Consider the following 16550-nt stretch of genomic DNA (forward strand, 5'->3'; position numbering starts at 1 on the left):
CCGACGTGGGGCTCGAACTCACGGACTGCGAGATCATGACCTGAGCTGAAGTCGGCCGCTTAACCAACTGAGCCACCCAGGCGCCCCTGATCCTACGTATTCTACATGAAGTATGCTCAACTCCTGTTCCAAAAGTTTGATTTATCTGATTTTTCTTGCCTGGGAGTCATACCTTCAACAGTTACTAACTGAGTTCTCTTATGTGCCAGTTATTTTGGTAAACACCAGGGATAGAGAAGTAAAGACTGTTTCTGACTCTAAGGTATTTACAGTTCAGTGAAGGGAAACACAGGAATGGTAAGAGAAGGTAAGAAGCGCTTAATGGTGGTCAGTCCAAAGTTCCATGGCCTTAGACTTCGGGCAAGTGGGAAGAGTTCCCAGAAGCAGTGACATTTGACGTGTAGCTTGAAGGAGAAGTAGAAGTATGGCATTTCAAACAGGAAATAGAGCACTGAATAAGAGACAGAAACCCGTGGTTCTAAGAAGTAGGTGAGCTTGTCAGCGTGCCTGGACCACCAATTACAGGCAGCACCTGGAAGAGTGACAGAGGACGAGGGCGCAAGTGAAGGGACAGGTTTTGGGTTTTGTCTGCTGCAAAATTAGGTTAAGACTTTTTATGTAGGAGACTGACATCTGTAGATGGTTTTTTTTTTAAACATGGCTGTGGCATCAATATGGAGAATGGATGGGTGGGGAAGTCATTAGGAGATTGTTGCCATCTTGAAAACAGAAGTGATGAGGGCTTGACCTAGGGTCACGGTGGTGGGAGTGGATGAAGGAAGGCAGTGGTGATAGAATCCATAGGAATGGCTGCAGGCATACAAGACAAATCAGTTTGGACAACTGAGTAAGTGATGAAATCATCAACAAAGAGGAGGAGAAAGTCTCAGCCCCCCACCATTTCAGCTCTTCAAATCCAAGCCATCCTTTTAGACTCCGCTCATTCCTCCTTCCGCTCATTGTCTCCTTAGGGACCACCCTCTCCCCAGAATATCTATTCTAGGAGACAGCAGTGGACAGTTTGCCGCCAGCAGGAGGCTGTTATTTCATATATGTTAGGTCTGTTTCCTAAACTAGAGTGCAGGACTCTCACTCACAAGCCCCACATCTCATACTGCCCTGATATTCCTCTCAGTGACTGTTGCACAGTGACAGGCATTTACTGCATGTTATCTGCCATAGGCAATGGGGCCTAGTGCTGTGCTTGCAAGTGAAATCTTAAATATAAAATAAAAATGAAGTGTAACTGCTCTGGTTAATGCCGGAGTACAAGGCCTGGAACCTAGGATCTGTAGTTTCCTCCTGTCTAGGGCTCCATGAGACACAGTTTGAAAACTTTTGGCTTAGTGGACTGGCCGTTGGTTGTGGAGTCAGAACTGAGTTCTGATCCCTGCTCTGTCTCTTACCTAGCTGCAGTGGAGTAGACACATGGGGAAACGGTTCTCAGCCTCTCTTTCCCCTCTGTAAAACAGGGATAATTATACTTCCAATGGCTTATGGGGAGGACAAAATAAGGCAATGTGTGTAAAAATCTCTGGCACCTATTAAATACTCGCTAGGTCATTGTAGTTGGTAAGAATATTAAGACACTTGCTAGCTGATGGTGTAACTGACCCTTGTTGAATTGGTACTTTGTTCAGTCTATATAAACTTAACCATTGCTCAGGTTAGGAAAAGCCAGGGTTTGGTTGAAGTTATTGGGGAGTTTGGGATCAAAGGGGACCCAATCTTGTCTTATGCTGTGCTCTCTCTACTCCATAAACCCACAATCGCCTGCCTTTGCAGGAGGATCTGTCAATATTTAATGTGTGGGTGTCAGTTGCTGTAAACTGAGCATACCCCAGCACCAACTTGAATTAATTATATGCAAGAGGAGAGAAAATAAAATGCCTTCTTCTCAGAGCCCCAAGTTTCATTGGCTACGCTGAAGCCAGGAAACCACAGGGTGAAATTTCTACTGATGGAGGACTCCGAGAAGAAGCTGAACCAGAAGAGTGACGGCAAACCACGGAAAGTACGATTTAAAATCTCCTCCTCCTACAGTGGCAGAGTGTTGAAGCAGGTCTTTGAGGATGGGCAGGAATTAGAGTCGCCAAAGGAGGAATACCCTCACAGTTTTCTTCAAGAGTCCCTTGAACCAATGGATGGCGTTTATGGGTCTGGGGAGGCCCCCAAGCCCCGACCATACTCCCCTAAGCTGACTGCTCAGAGGATCAGCGTTTTTAGAGAGGGCAATGCCTACACTTTGGCAGGCGGCCAGTCTTTCTTCAATGATTACAAGGCAAATGACCATAAGGTTGGTATTGTGCATGATGTGTAAACTTTAAGCTAAAATGTGTATAGAAAAATGCCCGATTCAAATTTGTACATTGCTCATGCTCCAGTACCAACCAGAGCTGTAGGTGCACCAAATGGGAAGCCACTGTTGGAATAATATTTCTGGAACAAAAATAACATGCTTGCTGACTACTTATTGGAAAGTGCAGTAAGCGGACATAGTATTCCCTTCCATCCAGGGTAGTAAATTGTAATTGGGTCATTCGCTGGGTTATCTCGGTAAGTAAATTTAATAGAGATGCAGTGGTTTTCAGGTTGCCAGACTGCCGTTTTAGAAAATTATGTGACAACTGGCTGTTTTGTTTCCAGAAAGAGCCGAGTGTTTGAAGGTGCTCATTTTACTCCAGCCAATTATTCAGCTTGTGGTTTATCCCTGTCTTGTTTTATTTCCTCTCTCCCTCCTGCTGCCTGCTTTTAAAAAATGTTTGTTTGTTTGTTTATTTTGCCTTTCCCTTGTGTGTTAGCATGAACACTGAGTGGTTGGAGTCCCGGGAAGAAATGGTGAAAAGCAAATCAAGCAGAGGAAATGTTACATGGGGAAGAAGTTCGAGCTAGTAGTTCAGTTGAAACCTGTATTTTGTCTGTTAATTCAATTATCTTTGCCAGTACCATGGATGATCAAAAGCACATACATGATTTTCTTTTAAGCTAGAAGAACTTGGAAAATATTCATTGATTTCTAAAAATGAAGAGATGTGTGGGTGTTTGCCAATGGGATTGTGAATGCCTGTTTTTTTTCTTTAAGATTAAATACAGTTATCTAATGTGCCAGGTCATTAATGAATAGTACACCAGGATATGCTCTCATCTTTAATGTGTGAAATTCAGATAATTACTCTCTAATCATTTTTATTGTTAGTTTCAAAGGGAACAGATAATTCATCTCTGGCAGACAAATGCATTGGCCTTTCTGGCCTTGGTGAAAGTGAAGTTATGGGCAGTCCACATTTATCAAAGATAATACCAGGTTTCTTTTTGATAACGAAGGGAGCTGGAGTGAACAACCCCTCATGTTAGTGCAGTAACTTAGACATTATGAAGCAATATCACATACTTGCTTTTTTAAAAAAATTATTTATTTAAATTCAAGTTAGTTAATGTACAATGTAGTGTTGGTTTCAGGAGCAGAACGCAGTGATTCATCACTTATACATAGCACCCAGTGCTCATCCCAACAAGTGCCCTCCTTAATGCCCATCATCCATTTAGCCCATCCCCCCCACCCACCTCCCCTTCAACAACCCTCAGTTTTTTTTCTGTATTTAGGAATCTCTTGTGGTTTGCCCCTCTCTGCTTTTCTCTTATTTTTCCTTCCCTTCCCCTATGTTCATCTGTTGTGTTTCTTAAATTCCACATATAAGTGAAATCATCTGATATTTGTCTTTCTTTGACTGACTTCGCTTAGCATAATACATTCTAGTTCCATCCACATTGTTGCAAATGGCAAGAATTCATTCTTCATGATCTCCGAGTAATATACTTTTCCATTGGGTCTTCAGCACAACTTTGAGGAGAAAGGCAAAATATGCGCATTTCCATTTTGCAGATGAGTAAAATTGAGTGCCAAGTTGTTAAGGGATCTACCAGTATTGGAGGGTCATTAGGTATACAGTCAGAATAAGAACCCAGCTCTTCTGATGCCTCGTGCTTTTGACCCTCTGGAATGCTCCTTTTTAGAGAATAAGGTCATGAATCATAATGATGACGTTAATGGTAATAGTTGCCATTTACTGAGTGCTTATCATATCATAGCTTCTTGGCTATATCTTGTACTTACAGTATCTTTTTTAAACTGAATCTTATTTATAGGTTTAGGCTACAAAGTTGTAGTTTATACAAACCTTGTATAAGCCTATGGTAGAGAATATTGGACCAGTTCACAGATCATGTGTCAAACTTGGCATGTATGTGAATGTATGATTTGGTAAGGACTTATAAAGCCAGATAACTGAGTTTTCATAGGAGTGCTGCACCATTGGTTTAAACACAGTACGCTGGAGACCATGTTCAGAGTTTGATTCCTGTTCACCTGGTTTCCTGCATGATCCAGTTATCCTTGTTTTCTTTGTTGCCTGATCCAGTGCCACCTCCTAATTTTAGCCAGCCTCTGGGTTAGAGGGGATCAGGACAGATTCCTGCAGCTCCACCCACTGAAACAGGTTGTCAGTGTGGTATTCATGAAAAATAAGGAAACGAGAACTGGAAAGCCATGATTTTTCAACAGTGAACCCAGTTGTAAAATAACCCTAGTAAATATTGGCTGTGAAGCAACACTGGGCAGCAGTTAACTACAACAATTAAAAGTAAAGGCTCTGAATTTGAGCAGATATTTGTACACCAATGTTCATAGCTGCTGTATTCACAATTGCTCACAAGTGGAAACAACCCAAATGTCCACCAGTAGATGAATAGACAAATAAAATGTGACATATACACACAGGCGAATATTATTCAGCCTTAAAAAGGAGGGCCGTTCTGACACATGCTACAACATGGATGAAACTTCAAGACCTTGTGCTAAGGGAAAGAAACTAGTCATAAAAAGATAATTATATGATTCCACCTATATGAGGTGCCTAGGGCAATCAGATTTATAGAGACAGAAAGTAGAGCAGTGGTTGCCAGAGGCTGGGGGAGGGGCGAGGTGAGCGTTTAATGGGCATAGAGTTTCAGTTTGGGAAGATGAAAAAGCTCTGGAGATGGTTGGTGGTAGTGGTTACACAACAGTGTGAATGTACCAATGCCACTGACCTGTCTGTCCACTTAGAAATGCTTCAAGTGGTAAATCTTATGTAATATATTTTACCACAGTAAAAATAATAATTAAGAAACAGGGGCTCTGATGTCTGTTAGACCTGGGCTTTTTGTCCACTCTGCCTACTTACTGTGGGAGCTTAAGCAAACCACTTAGTCTTGCCAAGCTTTAATGTTATCGTCTATGAGATGAGAGTAATAAAAATACCTATTTATGGGGCACCTGGGTGGCTCAGTCAGCTAAGCATCCAACTCTTGGTTATGGCTCAGGTCATAATCTCATGGTTCGTGAGTTCAAGCTCCGCATTGGGCTCTGTGCTAACAGTGCAGAACCTGCTTGGGATTCTCTCTGTCTCTGTCTCTGTCTCTGTCTCTCTCTGCCCATCCCTCGCTTGCATGCACATACTCTCTCTCAAAATAAATAAATAAACTTTAAAAAAAGTATCCACTTATGAAGATTGTTGTGGTGATTAAAAAAAGTTTGTATGTAAGAAATACTTAGCATTATGCCTGAAACATTGGATGTGCTTAGCTAATGTTCCCTACCATTGTGATAATGACCAGGTTCCTATCAAAGAAATACTGAGTCTTTATAAAAAGTTTTATGGGATAGAGAAAGAGAAAGTGGTTATAAACAACTAGATATTTTAAAGAATTGAAACCAACTGAAGTTTTATAAGGTTCCTTTAAAAAAAAATGGAAGGGAAAGGAAGGAAAATGGCATTTACTAAACATATACTCTGTATATATTATGTATTTTCATCTTCACAGTAATTCATTGAGAAAGATTCTTACAAATTGGAGAAACAGTGCACAGGAGTTTAGTAACTTGCAAATCTTGCACAGAAAAATTCGCCTGAGGCCTGCCTGCCTCCAAAGCCCACTGCATTTCTAGGACCCAGGAAGGTGTCCCCGCATTTAAACGCAGAGCCACAGAAAGGTTTCGTGGTGTCTGAAGAGCAGTCTGCAGGCACATTGCCCCTGTCAAGGGCATTTATGAAGCTCAGTCCCGTAAGTTGCTGTTCTGGGCACTATGGAAGGAAACAAAAAAATTCCTGGCTTCCTCATGGCCCTCTGTAATGGAAGAGTGGGTGTTTCTCACGGGCAATTGGGCGTAACCAGATAACGTGAACTTTAGTTACACCCGGAGCGTTTCCTTAGACACAAGGAAGAACTTGGCTGTCAGGGTGACTGAAACTTAAACACACCTTAAAGGTGATTTGGGACCCTCCTTCTTTGGAGTACATTAAAAATAAATTTACAATCTTTGGTGTCTCACATATTGACCAGGTTAGAGGCAGGAGGTTGGACCCTATGACCACAGACTTTTTTTTCAACATACTATGAGTTTCACCCCAAGAAAACCATTTCTATGTGTGAAAAAAAGTTCCCTAGTAATTGAACCTCTTTGGCTATTAGTGGAAGTGGAAATGGAACCTTCCAGAAGTGCCACCATCTTTATCTTCTGATGTTCAGAAACTGATAGTCCAGAGTGTGAAACAGGAGCCCAGTGAGCATCAAACAATAGGAAATGGAAGCTGCCACACGATCCCTTGAAGAGAAGGAGAGAAAACAGGCCCAAGTAGGAAGCTTGTGGCTTCATAAATAATGATTGAAAACTCTGCGGGTGTTTCAAGGAAGGGGGCCTGAGTACTGAAGTCCTGTTTAAGCCAGGTTGTGACTGAATGCATTAGGGTTGTAAAGAGGAGACTGCTTAATTGTGGCATCTAAGTAGATTTGGTTTCTCCCGTTGTATAAGGGCGGGGCAGAGGATTTCACGTTGGGGTATTTAGCTGTGTAGCATGATTGTGTGTGGACTGCCAATGGACAGTTTTTCATACTAGCAATGTTAGGGGTGCCTGGGTGGCTCAGGGTGGTTCGTTGAGCATCTGACTTTGGCTCAGGTCATGATCTCACAGTCCGTGGGTTCAAGCCCCGTGTCGGGCTCTGTGTTGACAGCTCAGAGCCTGGAGCTTGCTTCAGGTTCTGTGTCTCCCTCTCTCTCTGCTCCTCCCCGCTCATGCTCTGTCTATCTCTCTCTCAAAAATAAACGTTAAAAAAAAATAGTAGCAATGTTAACAATGCCCACCAGTATATAGTATTTTTAGCTTTTGGAAACCCTGTCTTATATACTCTTCATTGCACCCCTACCCCTAGAAATTGATATAATTAGCCTCAGGGATGGGAGTCCAAATCTTTAACCACAGGGACATTGCCCAATCAGCACAGAAGCCAGCAGAATATTGGGGCAGGGTCCTGAAACGTGGACTTCTGAGCAACGACCACTACATTACTGGGTTTAGGGGATGTGAGAGGTTCCCTCAAGAGAGCTGTGGGTAACAGGAGGGCGCTCAGGAGTCTCAGGACAGCATCTGCTTACCACCCAGTATCAAAGTATTCTTCTGTTTTGATAATAACTTTGTCTGTGGTGAAGCCCATCAGTGAACCCCATCAGTTAGATGTCACCCCATTTGCGGAGGAGCAAACTGCTGTTCTGAGAGGTCACGTGATTCTTTTAAATCTCACAGTTGGTGAACAGCGGAATTGAGATCTGGTGTTGTTTCCCTCCAAGCTATCCTAGCTCTGGGAGGCAATATGTGTTCTTAGTTAATAATCCCTAAACATTTACTTCCCATGCTTCCTTACTGCGTTGTTGTAGTATTGTCTCAATTATTCCTCAGCAAATTGTCAAGTAATACATGATAAATCTATACAAAAGAACGTGAGCTATTGATAATGATGCCACAGGGTCCCTGGGTGGCTCAGTTGGTTAGGCATCTGACTCTTGATCTCAGCTCAGGTCTTGATCTCAGGGTTATGAGTTCAAGCCCCACATTGAGCTCTGCGCTGGGCCTGAAGGCTACTTAAAAAAAAAATGCTATAGAAGTATATTTTTTGACATTAAAAGATTTTTGTATCATACAATTAATAAAAACATTACATATATGTAAGATGATTGTACATATATAAGATCATTATATATTATGTATTTACATAAGATCATTATATATATAACAATCTTACAGGTTTTTTAGGGAGAAGATGCTTGTGAATAGTGCAGGGTAGGTGTTGAGAATATGGACTTTCGAGTTAAACACACTGGGGTTCGAATCCCAGCCACAGACCCTGACTAACTGTAACCTTGGGAGGCTCTTTACCTCACTGTGATTCAGTCTCCTCATCGGTAAGATGTAGAAATCATAGCATCCGCCTCAAGGGATGCTTGAGGGGAGAGTGAGGTAATGTTTGTAAATGCTTATCGTGGTGCCCGACACAAAATAAATGCTATCCACTATAATCAAATAATGATAATCAGTAAATTTTATCTATTATTATTTATGCATAACAATTTTGGAGAGCTGTTTATTTTTTTAAGCCCTCTTCTGTATTTATTAAACTCTTTCTGTGTGCATCCCTGCATCAGCTACTGCTGTATGTAGTGGGAATAGAAGTTCTGGCTCCCACCCTGCAGTCCCGGTTTTACAGTTAGTTCAGCTTTGCTTGGTTACCATCAACAGGGGGAAGGAATCTGGGTTTTAAGGATTTTAGAGAGAGTGAACAAACCAGGGAGTGAATCGTAGCTTTGGGGTCTGTTGGAATCATAAATGCTAGATGGTTACAAGGTCCTTCTCTCCTGTTGCCTGGGATGTTGAACGGTTTCTGCAGCCCTGTATATGGTGATCGGTGTTAAATCTCCATACTCATTCTCCATTTCTCTAGTCCCCACCTATTATAGATTTTGGAAAGATAATCATCTACACGAACAACCTGAAAATCATCCGAACCCCAATGGACAAGAGAGACTTCATGAGGAAAATGCTCCAGAAGGAAGAGGAGGCCGAGGAGGAGTCTCTGATGAGCAAAGAAGAAATCTGTGGAGACAGCGGCCTGAATGATGGGCATTTGCCAGACATGGAAAGCACATTCCCCCATAACCAGTACCCACAGGTGTGTCAGAATGGTTCGCTGTCCTACTTGGAGCTGGCCCTACAGCAGTGGTCTCCACATGGTTTTGATCTTTGCACTACTTCAGAAAAAACTTGAATGTAAATACTTAAGATGTCTAACTGTTAAAGATGTTCAAGAATTTTAACTTTATTATTATATTTTAATGGTAAGTGATTAGCAAAACAGTTATGTATATATTTCAAATACGCACAGGTTTTTTTTTTTTTTGATGACTTCTTTTGAGATCCAATTAGGTATTAATTGTTTTCACTCTGCAATGTGGCAAAGAACAGCTTGTTCCAGAGATGGAAAAAATCAGCTCTGTTCTTTTTCTTAATGGGTTTGCTTGTGTTTGTCTTACTGGTTTATCCTCAATCCAGTTTCCTTGAAGAGATCTCATGAAGACATGTGTCCAGTTTTGTAGAGATTAGTTTAGTTGAAATTAAGCCATATTGTCTCTAAGTCTTCTAGACCAGGGACAAGAGAACTTCAGTATGTTGCAAAATGCTCAAAGCGAATGAGTGAGCTGGGACACCATTGTCACTTTGCACGCAGTGAGGTCACTTTATGTCATGTTTACTCTAGGGTCCCCTGGGTACCATGTTTGGTCACTGCCTGACCTAGTGAAGGTGCCAGTGTCAACTAGTTTATTAAAAATTAGTATAACGGTTTATTTTGAAGATATTATTGACGCTTAATTTCTTGCCTTTTTAAGATAAAAAGTAAATATAAATAGTTAGAATTTTTTTTTCTTCCCACACTCCTCAGAGGTGTGCCCTCTTCACCTTGGAAACTGTTGCTTAGACATGCTCAGATGAGGGGGTAGAGTGATGATATTCATTAGTTCACAGTGTGGGGTTGGGAGTGGGAAAAGCAAGTTTGATGGTTTTAAGCTAAGGGAGTAAAAGCTTGGATAGCAGCAGAAATGAATTTTCTCTCTCTTCAGATTCCATCTCTTGGGAGCTGAAACTTTCTGTGGGACTTAATCTCACCTCCCATGAGTTGGTGTGACGCAGTGAGCTGGCGGCTTCCTCGTACTTGAGTGATATCCCCACCCTGGCAAGGTTTAGAGGATGGGAATGAGAAAGTCATGACCAGACTCTAGCAAAAGACTCTTACTAAAGTTCTGCTCACAACGACTCATGTCTCTTTCCCACCTGATCTCACACTAGATAAGATATATTTGAAATGAAATATGATCATGTCACCCCTTCATCACTCTCTTCCCCCACCCCAAACTTTAAGTGACATCTCATCCTTTGGAATGAAACCAAACCTTCTGACTTGTTGTAGAAAACGTTGTATATGGACCCTCCCAGCCTGTTTATTCTCCTCTTACACATCTCTCCTCATTCTCTCTGTCCCAGACACACTGCCCATCCAGCTACCATTCATATGTTCTTTGCCCTTTCCTAGCAGAGGCAACTTCCCTCTGCTTAGAATGTTCTCCAGATTCCACACCCCCTTCCCCTTAGCATCTGAAAGTGGAGACATCACTTCCTCAGAGGATAGACCCCTCAGAGTACCTCGCACCCCTCCTTGGTTGCAGTCTTCAATTTCTCTGTGTAGTTATTTGGTTAACGTTTGCTGTCACACACTAGAGTTTTGTCTGCATGAGGGCTGGGGCCATGTTTATGTTGGGTTTGGCATAGTAGTTCCAGTGGCACAACAATAAGAATGAAAATAGAGGTTGGCACAGAGTAGGTGCACAGTGCATATTAGTTAAATATTTGTGGAAAGAATATTGGAATTTGGGACCAGAGTGCCAGCTGGTAAGGAAGTATCGTCCTTCTGCCTTTTCTTGCCTTTTACATAGCACTATTCAGAACCCAGCTTAGCAGCAGGCAGACTACTAAACATTGTGATCCGAAGCATTACCTCCCCACTTTAAAATTCATTAATTCTATTCTTTTTCAAGCCGTTTTGTAATTTGTAGGAGCATATATTTTCAGAAAGGAGCCAGAAATGATAAAATGCAGGTCACGCCGCTGGCCTGAAAAAAAAAAAAAAAAAGCAACAACAGCCCTGACATGACAATTATCTGTAAATTCAATTTGGAGAGATCCATGTTTTCTGGCTGTAATACCACAAACTAGGACAGAGGCGTGCAGCAGAGAGTTGCCGTGAAAGGTTATACTTCACTTGCCTGTCTTTTAAACTCTGTTTTAAATTGCTATTTGTTTGCCAAATCCCTCGTGCAATAAATGCCCAGCCAGGTTTTATTTTAAAAAAGAGGGTCAGAGAACATCAAGGCGCCCCTTCTGACCAGGAGACCCTTTGTTGTGTTATATGGAGCAGGGAAGCAGTGGGAACCTTGATGAAAGAGCAAGGCAAGGCTAACGGCCAGGCCATGCTGACTGTCTGTATTCACCGTAAAAGAAAAGGAGAGCAATAATTGAATTGAGCCACAGTGAAATATGGAAGGGGAAAAATCTGGCCGTATGTTCGGTGGATTTGAGACCATAACTCATCCGGACTTCTTTATGCCTTATGCGCTCTTGCCTTTGAAATAGGCAACAACAATGACAACAACTGTCATTTATTGAGGGCCTGTGATAGCCAACCACCATGCCCAGTGCTTTCTATGCGTTAGTCTACTTCATTCTCACAAGGACTCTGTGAGGTAGTGATTGTTAGCAGTCCCACTCTTTAGCTGGGGAAACTAAGGCACAGAGAAGTTAAGTAACTTGCCAGAGGTTATCAGAGCCAGTGGTCAAACCCTGGACCACCTGACTACCAGTCCTATCATCTTAACCACTGTGCTGAGCAGTCTCCAGATTGGTGCTCCTTAGCATCATCAGGGCTACCACAAGCCTTTGAGTCTGCAGTGTGAAAGCTGAGGCCCCTTTCCTTGGCCATGGAGCTAGTAAGAGGTGGTTTGGATAGGTCTGTCGGTTCCAGGACCTAAACTGTGCAGTACAACTATGTTCTAAGCCGTCTTACTGATTATTTTCTGAGAGGAGATTAAAAATGCTGAGAATGGAAGACAGAAGCTTATATCCCTCTTGCCTTGAATAGAGGCTCAGTAGCCCTTGATTTAATCATTAAATGATTAAATGACATGCTGAGAGCAAGTGGTTGGAAGGAGGGTGGTAACCCAGGGTAAGAATGGAAATTCCAGGGAGCCTTCTAATAATACCTCATACAACCACGTGACATTAGATAAAATTTGATCGATGATTTTTTTTTGTTCTCCGCAAGCAGGTGCACCAGGTCACTTCATGAATCTTTTCATAGCTGAACCTGACATTGTATGCAAATTAATTTTTGGATGACATGTATAGCATTTTGGTAGGAATTTACTATACTTCCTTTGGCAGCACTGACAACATTAAAATCTCACTGGGATTAAGTCCAAAACAAAAACATGTGGATTTAGCAGAAAAACGGACTGTGACCATTTCCTTAAAGAATATTTTGGCAAAAACACTTATTTTGAATACTTTGAATGCTTTAAGGGTAGAAAACAGGTTTCTCCATTGTTGATGTATTAAAATATGGCCACAATCAATAAAATATTAACCGAAGGGTACATTTAGGCTTTTGTCGGTTGGATGATCACTTCCATTCCCTAAATCTAGAATAAATAAAATGTGGTATCTTCTTAGGCACTTTGTAGCACAATGGAACTATTTTCAGAACTCATGCCGCCCTTTTCAAGATTATTTTTATTCTTAAATTATAAAAGAAAGCTGTGTTAGCTGGGTTGAGCCACCCAGTGGATTCCGCCATCTTGTTAGGTCCTAGGATTTAAGAATCAGAAGGGTTCTCCAGACATCATCGTTTTGTTTGTTCATCTGGCAAACATGTGAATGGCACGTGTTGTGCCAGGCACTGCACTAGAAGTCTTGGAGGTGATGGTGACAGGGACTAGCACAGAGAGCTTCATGTCTGGTCAGCAGGAACTTTCAGTAGAAGATGAGGCCTGCCATGCTTGGGGCAGGACAGGTGGGACAGGACTCCTGGCCCAGAGGTGTGGGGATGCAAGGCTTCCTGGATAAGTGCTGCTAAGCCAACATCTGAAAACAAATAATTGTTGTCTGGTTTGGGGAGAGCCACCCACAAGACTAGAGGCAGGGCTCCACACTAAATTCATGCCAGAGTTGGTGTGTATCTGGACTAGCATTGCAGTTGTGGGTGGTGAAAACTGGATGGATCTGAGAGATGATCTGCAAGTGAAATAGACAGGACTTGGTGCTGGATCCACCTGGTATTGATTTGGTACCGCCCCTTATTTCTTGGGAGGTTCATGGTCTGTGCACAGTCTTTGCACAGGAATGCAAAGGTTGCTAGTTTCCTTGAGGTGTCTTAGGGAGGGAACATGAAGTAGACAAGGGGCATATTCTGCAGGACAGGAGTCAAGCACTAGTAAGTCAAGACTCACTAGCAGGGCTTAGAAGTGAATTAACTTTTGTGGAAAACCTATAATATGCCAGGTGACAAATTGTGGTTTTTTTCACACTCTCATTTAATATTCCAGCTGCTCCGAGAGGTCAGCATTACTACTCCCATTTCGCAGGGAAAGAAAAACAAAGATGTAGAGAGGTCAAGGGAACTTTCCAAGGTGCATGATTGCTCTCTCAGGCCTTATCACAGGTATCAAAGAAAATAAAGTACTGCAGGAATTCAGAGCTCAGCTTCGAAGGATTGTAACATCGATTCATTCATCCACTCAGGCTCTCGGCCAGTCACACAAAAACAGTATCTCTTGAACGTCTGCTGCTGGACAGGTTCAGCGAGGGGCTGTGTATGGAGTCAGTAAGAGCATGAACTCTGGGGCTCAGTCATCTAGAATCAAAACCTGCCTCCTCTCCTCCAAGGCTGTGTGACCATTGGCAAATAACCGAACTTCTCAGCATCTCAATTTTCACATCTGCAGCAAGGACGATAATATTTGCACCACCTCACTGGGGTGTTGTATGGATTAACGTAAAGAAAGCTCTTAGAACAGCACCTCGCACCACCTAGGCACACTGCAGCTGTTCACTATTAGTATTTGGCAATGCGGATAAGTAGGTCCTTGTCCTGACGGAGCACACAGAAATGACACGTTAGATGGTGACAAGGGCAGTGAAGAACGTAAAGCTGCAAAGTGCAAGGCATCGTAGCAGGGGATGGTGTCTCAGAGATTCCATCAGGGAGGTCCTCTCTGATAAAATTGCAGTGAGAATTGTGTGCCTCTGGTCAGTTCCCTCTTTGGCATTTGTGGGAAGCATTTTCTGCTCTCGTTCTGCCTCTGCCTTTCTGGCAGCCCAGTGCTATTTCAACGTGTATTTGAACAGTGGTCTCTAACTGAATGCTGCCCTATCTCTTGCAGGAAGGGGAGCTTCCCGAGGACAACTGTTTTCACTGCCGAGGGTCGGGCAGTGCCACCTGCTCTCTGTGCCACGGCAGCAAGTTCTCCATGCTGGCCAACAGATTTAAGGAGTCCTATCGGGCCCTGCGGTGCCCTGCCTGCAATGAGAACGGCCTGCAGCCTTGCCAGATTTGCAATCAATAGCCTGTGGCTTTGTATGTCCGCTGTTATCGCATCCTTCCTGAAGTTACTGCTTATAAACCCCCTCCTTCTCTTCCCTCTCCCAGCAAGGAAGCCACAGTGGCTACCACCACTTCCACCACTGGCAAAACTCAATTACTTGATGACATTTCGTGAGGCTGGTAACATCTCCATGTGGTTCTAAGTGGCAGAGGCATTTTCGAATTAGAGTCGGCTTTGAAACGGGTTCTAAAATTATCCTTCCAGGAACGTGTGCGTGTATCTTACTTGGCTTAGCTCGGTTTTTTCCTTACACTAGTGAGCAAATAAATGCACATTACAGGCAGCAGGTTGAAGTCATTTTCTGGTTGGGAATTATTTTGCACAATTATGCCATAAGAAAGGGATAAAAAAGTAAGAGTAAAAAAGCCAGGTTTCTGATTAACTGAATTTCTGTTGCATATAATGCATTTCAAATCATCGTTGGTCAGATTTAATTTTTAATTAAGCAGAAGAGGAGAGGGATGCCCGATGCAGAATGTACCAGCAGGCCACTGAAAACAAAGCAACACGTATGTGCTTCGTGCTGAAGATGGGCAAGCTGAGGAAGCCTTTCCTTCAAAGTCCTGAGTCTCTCCTGTGTGATGTGCTTGGGTGATATTCACACAGGCAGTGAGCAGTGCTGCTTCTTAAGACCAGATGAGATAAGACACTCCTACATATGCCTCTAAACTGCTGAGGCTATAAGCCAAGTCAGAACTACTTAGGATAAATTTGGTGCTTAAGTATGTGTGTGTGACATGACTTCTTCCAACCCCTGAATTATCAGCAAATAAATACATGTATTTTAAGTCTAGGATATAGCCACAACCTCTTCAAAAAAGACTGGATATTTTTATAGTTATCTATTAGAAATCTCTAAAAAAAAAAAAAACCAAGGATGATTTTTAAGAATTCTTATTCTACCGTCGGTGAATACACATACTAAAGGTAATTCTTTCCTCTTAAAGTTGGTTACAAAATTAGAAAGATGCTTTCGTTAATGTACTTTTGTGGCTCTAACCCCCACACCCTTTACCACTTGAGAATAACCCTGTAAAATCTGTTGTTTTGAGACACATGGCTTTTCTATGATGATTTTGATTTTCATTACCTGTTTTTTTTTTCAACATTTGTTTGTTATTCTCTAATACTCAGCTATTAAAATAATTCAATGAACGCTTTTCAGGAGACATAAATACTTCTAATAGAAAGATTAAAATATTTTTTGAAGCCATGATAAATTTTGCCTGTCCTCTCTTCCCCGGAATGATAGAACTATTCCTAAGAGACTTTCTTTGCCTCTGCACTAAACTGTTTCCTGAGTTGGTTTATGGTTTCTCACAGCTTTTGACTCTTCTATTTTTCCAGACTACTAGAGGAAGGAATGATAACAAGAGGCCTTTAAGTGCGTTCTTCTCTTTTTTGACAGGAACATTTGACAACGGCTGTTTTGAGCCCTGCGTGCCTGATGTACATTGTTGCCCAGATGGGCACCATCGCTTCGGTAGGGCACAGCGCTTACACTTTCAGTGGAGGAGGCAGATCTATCAACAGATAATCACAGCGTAGCATGACAAGTTCTGGGGTAGGGGAATTGCTAGGAGGATTTGAAGCACATGGAAGGTACATCTGATGTAGCCTGAGTGGGGTTAGAGAGGCTTCCCAGGGGAGGAGGTATAGCAATGGTGGTTTCTTTTCCTTCCTTCATGCTTTTTAGAGCCTTTAATCCTTTTCAGCCCATAATAAACGCATCCACTAATGATTACATTTGTTTATTCAGTGAACAAGAATTTATCGTGCACTGGGAATATATCATTAAACAAAACAGACAAAATCCTAGCCCCCATGGAGCTTACATTTTGGTGGGGAGGTATTGAGACCTAAAAACATATATATTTGACATAAAATATCTATATTTAAAGACAACTAAAAATTATGCAACAGAATAAAAAAATACAATTACGTATGCACATATATAATGTATAAGGTGTTA

At 42.1% G+C, this 16550-nt stretch overlaps 1 protein-coding gene across 1 annotated transcript; it reads left to right on the forward strand.

The window, feature by feature from the left end:
* The first annotated feature begins 1880 nt into the window (after positions 1 to 1880).
* Positions 1881 to 16320, forward strand: GRXCR2 (glutaredoxin and cysteine rich domain containing 2). The gene is made up of 3 exons (XM_058732844.1): positions 1881 to 2296; positions 8812 to 9039; positions 14357 to 16320. Exons 1-3 carry the CDS (start codon positions 1961 to 1963, stop codon positions 14537 to 14539), a joined length of 747 nt encoding a protein of 248 aa, XP_058588827.1. The 5' UTR covers positions 1881 to 1960; the 3' UTR covers positions 14540 to 16320.
* Positions 16321 to 16550: the final 230 nt, after the last annotated feature.

The sequence above is a fragment of the Neofelis nebulosa genome, chromosome 1, assembly GCF_028018385.1.
Source record: "Neofelis nebulosa isolate mNeoNeb1 chromosome 1, mNeoNeb1.pri, whole genome shotgun sequence".
Classification (NCBI taxonomy): Eukaryota; Metazoa; Chordata; class Mammalia; order Carnivora; family Felidae; genus Neofelis; species Neofelis nebulosa.

What these genes read in the sequence shown, in the direction of transcription:
- GRXCR2 (XM_058732844.1), top strand. Translation starts at nt 1,961, where the DNA reads ATGGAGGACTCCGAGAAGAAGCTGAACCAGAAGAGTGACGGCAAACCA. An exon ending in ACAAGGCAAATGACCATAAG is followed by an intron (nt 2,297 to 8,811) that starts GTTGGTATTGTG and finishes CCATTTCTCTAG; the next exon opens with TCCCCACCTATTATAGATTT. An exon ending in CCCATAACCAGTACCCACAG is followed by an intron (nt 9,040 to 14,356) that starts GTGTGTCAGAAT and finishes TATCTCTTGCAG; the next exon opens with GAAGGGGAGCTTCCCGAGGA.